The sequence below is a fragment of the Pagrus major genome, chromosome 23 (assembly GCF_040436345.1).
Source record: "Pagrus major chromosome 23, Pma_NU_1.0".
NCBI classification, from domain to species: domain Eukaryota; kingdom Metazoa; phylum Chordata; class Actinopteri; order Spariformes; family Sparidae; genus Pagrus; species Pagrus major.
In genome coordinates, this window is record NC_133237.1 from 24,077,116 (window position 1) to 24,089,200 (window position 12,085).

The window sequence follows — 12,085 nt, forward strand, 5'->3', positions numbered from 1 at the left end:
GTTAATCCCTTGTCATTTTCTGAGCCATTTTGGATATTGCCTTTCTCAATCATTTTGATTTTAGATTCTAAAATGTCCATTTTGATCTTTAAATGCTTTCATTTTTTACTAGTATAACTTATAATTGGACCCCTAATGAAAGCCTTAAAGGCCTCCCATCTGACTAAAGCAGAGGTCTGTGATGCGCTTGTTTCTAAACACATCAATTTGCTCTCTCAAATACATTTTGTGTGAAACTTCACATTTATAAGAAAAACACATCAGTTTTGACTCTACATATAATGGAAACCGCTACATGATCGCCGCTGACTATATTATGTTAATGGCATCATCAACTTTTGAAAGAAGACAGCGAAATGATCTATTCTAGAGTAGCTTTTATGGACTGAAAAGTGGAATGGCAATCTCTATATCTCTTACCAGTGGAGAGCTCTTTAAAAATAAATTGTTGTAAAAGTCAGCATGATCGCAGTTAGATCCATATATAATAATTAGATATGATCACCTAGTGAAAGTAATGGGTATCACCAGTATGGAAGTATATTATCAAGGTATCAAGGAAATCAGTTCAATGTTGCGCCATAGTTGACACCAACCACTCCAAAATACATGTTTTAAATAATTTGTGGTGTTATTAATATAATTTCTACTATCAATAAAATATCTCTTTGATCAGGTTGTATATTTGATGGTTGCATATTTCTTGCTACGTGCTGATAACTGAATTATCTGTATCTTTTAGCAGATCTGCAGACTCATGAATCATGAGTCATTATGTGTCATGTATTTCTGTTACTCACTATCACAAACTCATTAAGACACAATGAGTGTGCCTTGTGAATTATTGCTTAATAGATTATCAGTAAATGATTTACAATTACAGAATTATCACTTGGAAACTGTTAGATGTTTTGGTTTCACTACAACTTTCTTTTCCGTGCTACACTGTAAAGGATCATTGGCCCATCTGCCTAATTTGCTAATGTAGCTAATGTAAGTAACATATTATGAATTGATTATGTTGTAGCAGTCCAATTGTTTGACTTGCTATTTTTCTTTGTTTGGGCTGATTTTCCTCATGACTGATTGCTGGTGATTCAGATCACCTGTGCACAGGTGGGGAGACTGACTCCTGATTGAGGAGTGGAAGCAGCTTGGGGCATTTCCCTCCCAGCCAATCAGGGTGTGACGACACCCTGTTTGAAAGGCTTAAGAGAGGTGGGAAATGGCACACCGGTAGCTCTCACCCTCATACTGAATCTGTCTCTGAACCACTGAGAACCTCATTCCCCCTCAGATTGTCTGCCAGAAACTCTGGTCTATTTAGGCCCCATTTTGTTTTCTTGGCTGCCCACATCTTTCTTGAGGGAACTTTGTTTATTTGGGGACCCCTTAAAACCCCTTTGCACCTTCAGTTTACCATTTTATTTCCCTGGGGCTTGTAGGAGCACATTTATTTACTATAGCAGGAAGAGGCATTTGTTCATTAAATCCAAAAGAGGCATTTGTTTATTGTTTATTGTCCAAGTAGCTGACATCGGGCATTCCCCTAGTTTTGCATGTTTTTTGTTTATATTTTTATGTAGGTTGGGCTGGCCTGTAAGGAATTTACAGCCAATACCGCCACAATGTCATCATACAAACTCCTAGTATCTCTTCTATGCTATTTGTGACCAATTACATTCATTAATGCATTAAATCATTATGAACCATAGATTAGTTATACATTAGATAAGCATGTGCACTGAGTTTTCTTTATATTGTTCATTTACCCATAACAGGTTCTTCCTTATACATCCATGATAACAAGACTGTCTGCTTTTGCACATAGCTCCCCCCACAGGATAGACTCTTTTTTTTTAGGGGGAATAGATGATTCAGAAAACATAGAACATATTGTACGGGAACAAAAAGAAGCAAAGAGGTGATACAAATGATGAAGTATCTAAATGTACTTTTACTAACTGTACAGCTCATCATACGCCAGGTGTCATCAGGCACCATCAGGTACTATATGACGAGCATATCACACCTTGTCACAGTTTTGCATGTGGCTGCAGTCCAGACTACAAGGCGACAGACGGAGGTTCACTCATTCAACTCTGATAAAGGAACTGTGACTGCACTGTCAGGTTTTTTTTCAACCGTTGGAGTATGACAGTAAGCAACTGCACAAGCGTAGTAAAATGCTCATGTGTGTATGAGTAACAGAACAAAGTTGCTCCACGTTGGTAAAAGTAGAATAAATGGACTTTGCACTGTGAGCAGAGGATGATGATTGTGTCTGCAGAGCTCAGTTTGTTGGCATGTTTGATTCTGACTGTGAGCTTGACTTTGGGATTGGGGACAAACCAAAATGTGGAATTTACATTTCTATTACCTGCCGGCAGAACAGAGTGTTTTTTCCAAACCGCCGCGAGGAATGACAGCATGGAAGTTGAATACCAGGTATTTATAATCTTCTCTCTGGGTCTCTATCTTTCTCTCATGTCTGTTTATATCTGGAACAGTGACAGTGTAATATGTTAGTTTAAAAAAAAAAGATATTTTTTAAGTAAGATTTAGAATAATGTCTAACTGAAAAACAGGTGAACAGGCTTTGGACTTTGGTCTTGAATGCAGAGAGATAAGAAAACCACTGCTACTTTTGTCGAAGACACCTGTCCTCCTTAGGTAGGGCAATGTGGTGGAAAAACTCAAAACTATAACCTTGATATTACTCCAGTAAAACACATTGCAAACAGTACTTAATATCCATCCTATACAAGCAAAAACATGCCTTAACATAATAATCACATTGTAAATACATCAAAATATATATCCACCATAATTAATTTCAAATGCGTCATGCCAAATTCAAAACACAAATACATCATTTATCCACTTTTGAACTTTGTAAAATGGCACTAAACATAGCAAGTCTCTAAATGTGTTATCAGCCTTGATGGTTTTATGGCCATGACATTTGCATTGCTTCACCTCCTGCCATCACACCACAGTCATACTGCTATTACACCCTCTGGCAGCTGCAGGTTAGTAAAGTCACTGTCTTGGCTGCCGACTGTGACACCTCTCTGTGCTTTGCATGGAGTTTTATCACTGAGACTGACACCTCTGCTCCTGGATATCTTATTCACTCACCCATCTGCTGTAGTTTAAAAAATCTTCCCCAAAGAGGCAGTCACAAGTGCTAACAGTAGCTTGTAAAGTTGAAGGCTGGCACATGGATCTGCACTTTTCTAACTCAACTTTTGAGAATCTTGCAGCCAAAGATCATGTTCAGTATACACAAACAGACTGGATAGCTTTACTAAGAATGAAATATTGCTTAATTGAATCCTCTCAGGAATAAGCTTGACGTGATAAACAAAACAAAACCTTGAGAAAGGTCACTGATCCCTATCAGGACCACCGAACTGTGTCTGACACTGAGCTTTCCTTCTACTAGAAGTGATTAGCAAAAATAGAGAATTTCCCCACAAAGATACTCAAACTGTCCAAATGTTTTGCTCAGTGTACTATCAGGGCTTTAATTTGAATTTCAGACAGCCGTTGCCCAGGCGGTCTGATTAAAGCTGGAGATGTGAAGATAACAGGTTGGGCGAATTCTGGGCAACTGTGACCTCAAGCCTGAATGTTCTGACTTCAATCCCTCTGTCTCTTTTACAGGTGATAGCTGGGTCAGGTCTGGATGTCGGCTTTACCCTCATCTCACCCAGTGGATACCGGCTGGTCTCGGACTTCAGGAGATCTGATGGCATTCACACGTGGGTCACCTCAATGCTCTCATACAACCATAACAACCACAATTAACCATAAGGAAGCATAGAAGCATATCTGTGTTGCCATGGTCCTATGCTCCCAGGATCCTATGTCCACAGAGTCATACGTTTCCAGGGTCCTATGTTCCCAGGGTCAAATGTTCCCATGGTCCTATGTCCACAGAGTCACATGTTCCCAGGGTCAGGATCCCATCTTATAGGGTCATATAGGGTTATAGGGCTTCTATTGTGTTTAGGCCAATAAACCCTAACCCCATGACCTGGAGAACAAAGGCCCATGGGATATTGTAGTGAGTAGTTTCTACCACTGTCCAGAGCAAATGTCACCTGTTTCCAAAATTTGATATCTTTTTTTTTTTTTTTTTTCCTGCAGGGTGGATGCCACAGAGGATGGAGACTACCGGTTGTGTTTCGACAACAGCTTTAGTAAACTATCAGAGAAGATGGTGTTCTTTGAGGTGATCATTTACAGTCAGAGCAGCGCTGGCGGAGGCCAAGACGAGTGGGCAGACTTGGCCCTGACAGAGGGCATGGTGGACTACAAACTGGAGGACATCAGGGTGCGAGCGGCAAAACAAAAACGGCACTTAAATTATTTGATGTCATTTTTTATGCACTGGCTTTCATCCCCCTGTCTTTTCTTCTTCTTCTAGGCGACGATGGACTCTGTGTACCAACGCCTGGAGAGGACCCGCCAGGTCCAGACTGTGCTGCGGGCCTTTGAGGCGAGGGACCGCTACCTTCTGGAGGACAACCTGTGGCGTGTGTCCTTCTGGTCCTGCCTCAACCTGCTTGTCATGATTGCCGTCTCTGCCACTCAAATCTACAGCCTGCGACGCCTCTTTGATGACACCAAGACGGTCCGCACATAGCCACAAAACTGTTCTATTAAACTCCAGCCAAGAGAGTGCACAACCCACCTGAAGACCCTTAACTGACAGGTGCTTTGTGAGCTGAATTTAAAGGAAGAGTTCACTCTTTTGGGAAACAGAGGCATCATGTACTGGAGACTGTTATATTGCAGTGTGTATGTGCAATTGTGAATTCCTGACACAGCAACGCCTGAAAATCACATTTACAGCACTGTAATATACATACACACACACACACACACACACACACACACACACACACACACACACACACACACACACATAAAATATTCATGAGTACACACACATTTGTAATATAGTTGCAACACTGATGTTTCTTAATAATTTAATTTGGGAAGCTAGAAAACCACTACTGTTGTCACTGGAATGCTGTTTTATTGAATACAGATTATGTTTCACATCAACATTCATGACCCCGAGCTTATTTTTATCAAACCAATAGCACAAATAAACAAACCACGGTAATATCAGACACCTCTCCTCAGTATAAACTATAAAAAAGGAGAAAAAAACATTGTTTTTTTCTATGAAGCCTCAAGCAGTCTTAAAAAAATTACACCTAAAGTCTTTACTGTGATAAGAAGAGATGTATAAACACAGTCATAAAAGCTATCTCCCTGATCAATGTCTCCATCTGGAGGTTAAATACACAGAAAACAGTGGAGGCTCCACTTCTTTTGGATGCATTGCAGTCATTTGCTTCATGGAATTGCACTTTGTGGTAAAAACAAATATATAATGGCTATTTTATTGACTACCACTACATTATTTCAGTGTTTAAAACTTCCTGTGACTGCTCAGCTTCCTGAGCCATCGTTCACTTTTCTGTCATAAATCATATTGAGTGGTTGTGCTCCACCACTTGAAAGGCATTTTTCTTTGTGGTAACAGAGCAGACGTGCTTCAGTAACAATGATAAAAAGGTCTTTATGACATGGCACTGTATTCAATCATATTTTATCTGAAATTATCACTTTTGTTCAAATAAATAATCAACAGTTTTCTGGTAGATTTTGTGATATAAACAAGCAAAGACAGAATTACATTTATTTTTTAATTTAGATTTTACACAATTACAACTTGTTTTGACCATTTGTGGAGATATTAAAATATTTTGTGATCAGAAGTATTTCAGACATTCACTATAAAGAAAACTTATTTAGTGTTATGCCTCAATAGCAAATATAAATGGTTCATATGTTTTACTTGCAGTATCAGATTACTTATGTGTGCCTGTAACAGCCAGATGAAGCTTCTTCTTGGTTTTTGAGCAAAATATAAAGACATGTTGTTCCTCTGTAGTCCTGCTGCTGTCGTTTCCACTTCAGGCTGGTCAAGGTCACCACTGGTTTCGACGGGGAGCCGGGCGCCTGTTCAGGAAGAATCAACCAGCATTAATCTCGTAACCTTGTGACGTGCACTCTGACAGGTAGTACTACAGGATCCAGTCACCGGAACAGCGAGGACATTTGTAATGAGGCAATCTCTATTAGCGAGGGGGCTTATCCTCCACTCTCATTGGAGGATATAATTAGTCATATAAACCTGGATTCATTCATTATTAATGTTGTACATCAAAGAGAATTACATGAACAAAAGGGCTACTTGGGAAAAATGTTTTGCACTTAATGGTTTTAGAAGATGCTTGTAAAATAACTGGGCTCTCTTTGCATTCGGGTTACGCTCTATATATTTATGCCTATAAAGAAATTTCCACTTCCTTGGAGGTGGTTGTGCTTTATTGTCTTATAACATTGAATTAAAGTTGACCTGTATTACCTTTTGACATTAAAGGGTCTTTTCTTATCAGTTTTAGTAAAAAAAAGTAAAGGGTTGCCATAGGCGTTTGTCATTCTGTATGGGTTTAGATGTAGAGAGGGAGGCACATAAAGAGAGGAAAACAAGGAGGGGCGCTACATTATCAGAGAGAGAGAGAAGAGACAGTGGATCACACAGGACACAAGGAGACACCAACCACCAGAGCCAGTCCCTTTTATTGTACACAACACCTCTTTATTTATTCTCCATTCTAAATCAGTTCATGTTGTTTATTCAAATCAATTAATTGCTACAGAGGCACTTGACAAGGGTTTGCAAAACAAAAAGAAAAGAGAATTCTGCAGGTTGGTTTCCAACCCCTTCCACCAGATTCAGAAAGGGGAGGGAAAGAGGAAGGAGGCAAGGTACACCCATTAGGCAGACAGGCATTATTGCCTTAACCTAATGTATTACAGGGCATTTACAGTCTGGGCTTCTCGAGGGCAGGCTGAAGTGACAGGCGCGAGGGAATTTCAACAAACTTTGGCCAATAAGAAGTTTTATCACATGAACTACTAACTTTTGTGTACCAGGGGTTTGTGGAAGATCTAATTTAAAGATTCAGGGCTGTTTTATAAACTTATTTACTCCTTCTGGCACTGTCACTGAAAGCCAGTCCTGTAGAAAATTACAGGGGAAGAGAAAGCACACTCTGTCTCTAGAGTCTGTGGTTTTGGACAGTTTTGAAATTTTTTTACAGTTTATTTGTCTTGTCAGGTTTGCTAATTAAGTTACTATCCACTGTCTTGAGAACAGAGAATAGTCTAGACAGCCTCTCTAGACAGAGTGTGCTTTGATAAACCACAATTCCCACCACCTGCTCACCACCACTACTGATCAAACCAAAAACAGGAAACATCCTAGGAACCCAACGTCACACCCCGCTTGACCACTTTTTCCCAAAACATCGTCAAGAAAAGTTGGTTTAACATGGTCAAATACCCTCAAAGAGCAATCAAAAGATATTCATTATCAAATAATCACAGATGTATAGACAATGTCTAACCCCATGTGCCCTCCCAACACACAACACAAATGTTTAGACACGTATTCCCTGTAGCAGAACCCCAAATAACAGTCCGGGAGAAGCTGGGGAGCTGAGTTGTACAGAGCTGATACAATTGCAACCAAAAACATCAAATGAAATGACGAATGCCCAGGTTATAAATAATGCATCAGGAGATGACCTTTCTCTTTTCCCCCCACATCCAAGGCTAATCTATGAAATGACAATGTTAGTGCTTCTTTTCATGTGACAACTACGGTTGCATTTTATCATTGTGGGCATTGATTATAATCAATAGAATGTTTTTGTCATCAACCCTGCAATTAAATGAGATACAAGTGCTAACTCCCCAGTATAGGCCAGCTATATACAATATTTTTAATGCGTGGAAGCAGAACTGATAGCAATAATAAATGTCCTTGGCAACTAAGCCCAGAAAGAGATGTGCCAACTCCTAAACGCTTAACACCATCTTTATACTCTAAATCACGGATACATCCTCGTCAACACACCCCACCGCTTCACTGAGTTTTATCCTCTCTGAGAGGAAACTGTACTGTGTGCTCTGCTCTATATGAATCAGCTAATCCAGGAATGAACAAAGTCTACCCGAAGGCTCAACGTCTCATTGGGGTTCAACTCAGACTAAAGGGATTAAAAATCAAGGCTTTAACATCTTTAGCGGAGAGAAAGCATCCCACAGAAAGCCTTCAGTCTCTCTCTCCCCCTCTCCCAGATTTTTGTGCATAGTGTTCTGGTAACGGTCGACAACATCCCCGTTATGAGTGGCTTGTTGTAAGGCTAGATGGTTACAAGTGCTTGGATTGTAATGGTCAATCTGGCTGACATCTTTTCACCGTGGAAGAATCATTCACAGAAGGGGGCTGAAGCTACTCTCTTAGTCTCATGCAACCCTGCCCCTCGTCTGTTTATGCTTTGTTTTCTTCTTCTCTGCGATCGGGATTTTCACTCTTAAAGCTACATTTATGACGCTCATTAAAAATGACAAAGTCACTCAAATAAAATAACACATGGGGGAAAAAAAAAATGTAATCGACATCACCAAAATAACAACAGTGATAATAAGCTATTGTTTTCAGTATGAAATCAGTTAGAAAATGAAAACCCAGTAAAACATTAACAACAGGTTAGGTGTGTATATTACAGAGGTCGAAACTTGGGGGGTGGGGATCTGGGCCAATCTAAAAAGGTGGAGGGAGGGGAGAGGAAAGCCAGCCTGTAACAGTTAATAAGTTACTTAATGAGCTTTGCCGGGAACCTTGTCAGAGGAAATAAACCAGTTATTACAATAAAAAAAGCTCTTGAACTGAATTTGATACATCGTCTCCTACTGATGATAAATTCGTCCTACAGATCAGCTGGGTTTTATTTTGTATTAAACAATTGCCACAGCAGTCAAATGTAATATTCAAGTTGTTACGGGCTTTCTCTCGTTCATGTGCACTGATAAAGACGGTATTAGCAGCTTATTACATTGCTTGAAGAGACATATTAATACGGCTGGACGGTGCACATAATGCACCGCTATCAGTCGCCCCCTCCCCTCAAGCCCCCGCCGCTGGCCTTCAGTGTGCAGATACACACACCCACACACAAACACACACACTTTAGGTGGGCTTGGCCACAGGTCTAGTCTAGCAGGGAGGGCTCAGCAGGGCGGATAATGGTGGGCCGGTGAGAAGGAGCGCCAGGGGGTCTTCGGCTGCAACGGGGAGAGAAGATAAAGAACAAGAGTGAGACCAGAGACAGTGGAGAAACCAAAACAACCCGACAGAGGGAAAAGAGGGAAGGTGACAGAAGAGTAAAAGTGAGAGGCTTGATTGCCAAGAAATAATATTAAATATAGAGATGGGATAACTAAATAAACTACCCCTGTGACTCTTGAAAGACAAACGATAATGAGACGTTAGTGACATAACATTAGAAATGCAGTGCAAAAAAAATTCCATGATATACACACAAGGTATTGGTAATCACATCATGACAGGAAGTCATACCTGGGTACACCGGGTGGGACGCGGGCTGGTCGAGAAGGGATCTGTGGGGGTGCACTGAAGGGATCCAGGTTGCTGTTGAAGGCGTTGCCTGGGCGAGAGGGAATTGGTGGTGCACCGAAGGCAGGGGAGGGGTTGAGTGGAGCGCCAAAGGCAGGGGAAGGGTTCATGGGTGGCCCTGGCGTTGGGCCCCGAACAGCAGGCGGGCGGCTGGGGGGCGGGGCTGCTGAAGGAGGCGGCCTGCGCTGAGGAGTTGGGCTGAGAGGACGTTAAGATTCATTAAACTGACATGGTAATGAACACCTGAAAGATCTCATTAATTCTCCTTTAGATGTGGAGCTGAGTTCCTTGAATCACTGACTCTTATGTGTAACTGCACCTCTGTTCAATACAGCAAGGCAGACATAACACTACAAGGCGACTGATTTGTTTTTATCTCGCCATTTCTATTCCCATATATTTAAAACTGGATGTGTCATTAGACACTATATCTTCCAGCTGTTACACCTACAGCTTAATTTAATGCAAGTTGTCCTTTATCACCTTGCTTCTGGGATCCAGGTGTTGTTGACCGGTGGTGGTACTGGGGTTGAGATGGTGGTGGCGCTGATGTCACCAATGATGTTCAGTGACTCCTTGAGTGCATGGTACATGCGTAACATTTCGTCTCTACGCGTGGCCTGGTCAACTGACTCCTCCATGAGGCTGTTCTGGTCCCCGGATGAGTAGAGGTAGGCCAGCAGCTCCGAGTGGATGAAATCCTTTGCCTGAATGGAAGTTAAAAAGCGATTAAAACAAAGAGGCTGGCAACTTACATCTATAAACACAGAGTGAAGGTTCATACATTTGAAAATGGCTGACAGAAGTGAAAGACCTAAGTTAAGAGAGGAGGGAACTATTCAAGTGCAAAAACAATTTATCTATTGGAAGATATCTGATCCTTAAACAAAATAATAGAAAACCTTTGTAAAGGAAATGCCCAGTGGACGAGGGTGTGAGTGTTGGTTTTGTGTGTGTGTTTGCTGGATTGCTGGAAGCCATTAAGTGAGCTCACTAGAATCATAAAACCTAATAAAGGGACAGTGGACAACTCTGTCACTGTGAGGGTGCGTCATAAATTTAGTTAACTAGTGTCTTAAAGTTTATGACTTTGTTCTAACATGAAATACACGACCACTGTTGCTATTAAAATGAACACTAAACACTATTCTGCACAGCGCTATGGTGCAATGATATTTAGAACTTAATTAATTATTAATTAAAAAGCAGTTTATTTGATCTCAGATCCCAATTTTATCAGGGGCGTTGATTACTTTTATGATGATGTAGGATGCTACATTCACTGGATAATTGTAACATTTTTCTCAGCATACATAGCAAATGGGATATTACATCCATCCATACATAAAAGGAGGTCATTCGCCTTTTTTAAAAAAACATTTCCATAAGGTAAAATACATTGCAGAGTGTTGATGTAATAGACTCAGATCTGCAGACACCCTGTCTGTTAATGGCATGTGTCTGCTGCTGGCAACTGTTCGACTCACATTGTTGATCATGAGATGCATGATGGTCTTGGGCATGAGGTCCCTGATGGATTTGTTGATGATACCGATGTACGAATCCACCAGGTTGCGAATAGTTTCCACCTGCCGCTCCAGCTGAGGGTCCATAGAGAATGTGTCTGCAGGGGCAGCCTCTTCATTATCCGTCTAATAACAACAAACAAACAAACAAACAAAGATGAAGTACAAATACACTCTGTAGGAGTAGCCCTTATGACAATCCCACACTGTGAATAGAGAAATATAGACAAGTATGTGTTCATTTGGGCTGGGTTTTTCCAGTTCAAATTTATCTTTGTTTGAATTATCAGATAATGTTGTTGTTTTTTTATTTTAGATCCCAGGATTGATCCTTTAATATCGCTAGCTTAAATTATATTGAATTGAGTCGGGAAATCAGTGGCAATATCCAACTCTAGTATTTTTTATTTATTATTAACTAGTTTATAGATTTTATAGAAACAGAAAACCCTGCCCGACCACCCACATACCTGGTCCTTCTCTGGATAAACTCCTGCCCTGAGGAAGGATGCTTTCCAGCTGTCCACATCCTCCTGAGAATCGCAGGCCAGTTCTACTTGGCGAAGATCTTTGTACACGTTCCTGCGCAGATAAACAAAAGACAAACACACGTGCTTGTGAGTGTGTTGGCTTGCTATGTATACAAGGAACATGCATGCGCACAAAAAAACACAAAGTGTATTCAAAGATGTCTTAACAACATAACCCTGACCTCGATTCGGTGTTAAAGATTGCAAAAATGTGCTTTGTGGACATGAAGCCTTTCTCCACATCTCTGATCTTCAGGTTATCCAGTGGCAACATGTACTTCTTTTCTTTCTCCTAGCATGACACAGACAGAAGAAATGTGCATCAACAACAGAACTGAAACCTGGCATAATCAACAGTTAGTTCGTGACATATTCAGACAGTGACCAATTGGATGTATTTTGGTTACTGCTGTAAACACAAGACAGCAGTGCTAACACTTCTCCACCAATGAGCA

General features: G+C 40.8%; 2 protein-coding genes across 5 annotated transcripts in view; one reads left to right on the top strand and one right to left on the bottom strand.

Annotated features, from left to right (window-relative positions):
• The first annotated feature begins 2,020 nt into the window (after positions 1 to 2,020).
• On the top strand, positions 2,021 to 6,453 carry tmed1a (transmembrane p24 trafficking protein 1a). Its single transcript, XM_073494213.1, has 4 exons — positions 2,021 to 2,448; positions 3,670 to 3,767; positions 4,156 to 4,342; positions 4,436 to 6,453. Exons 1-4 carry the CDS (start codon positions 2,272 to 2,274, stop codon positions 4,652 to 4,654), a joined length of 681 nt encoding a protein of 226 aa, XP_073350314.1. The 5' UTR covers positions 2,021 to 2,271; the 3' UTR covers positions 4,655 to 6,453.
• dnm2a (dynamin 2a) overlaps positions 5,716 to 12,085 on the bottom strand; it is a 29,587-nt gene continuing 23,217 nt past the window's right edge. For 3 of the 4 annotated variants that reach the window (XM_073494209.1, XM_073494207.1, XM_073494208.1), the window contains 6 exons: positions 11,813 to 11,922; positions 11,571 to 11,682; positions 11,062 to 11,226; positions 10,058 to 10,281; positions 9,518 to 9,772; positions 6,651 to 9,222 (listed from right to left, as the gene is read on the bottom strand). In XM_073494209.1, coding sequence (XP_073350310.1) covers positions 9,150 to 9,222; positions 9,518 to 9,772; positions 10,058 to 10,281; positions 11,062 to 11,226; positions 11,571 to 11,682; positions 11,813 to 11,922 — 939 coding nt within the window. In that variant the 3' untranslated portion in view covers positions 6,651 to 9,149. Of the gene's footprint in view, positions 6,046 to 6,650; positions 9,223 to 9,517; positions 9,773 to 10,057; positions 10,282 to 11,061; positions 11,227 to 11,570; positions 11,683 to 11,812; positions 11,923 to 12,085 lie in introns of those variants that run through there. The other variant, XM_073494210.1, reaches the window with a different exon arrangement.

Bases quoted from the DNA above. Each gene is read 5' to 3' on its own strand.
- tmed1a (XM_073494213.1), top strand. From the start codon at position 2,272: ATGATGATTGTGTCTGCAGAGCTCAGTTTGTTGGCATGTTTGATTCTG. The intron at 2,449-3,669 runs GTATTTATAATC...TCTCTTTTACAG, and splicing joins GCATGGAAGTTGAATACCAG to GTGATAGCTGGGTCAGGTCT. The intron at 4,343-4,435 runs GTGCGAGCGGCA...TTCTTCTTCTAG, and splicing joins ACAAACTGGAGGACATCAGG to GCGACGATGGACTCTGTGTA.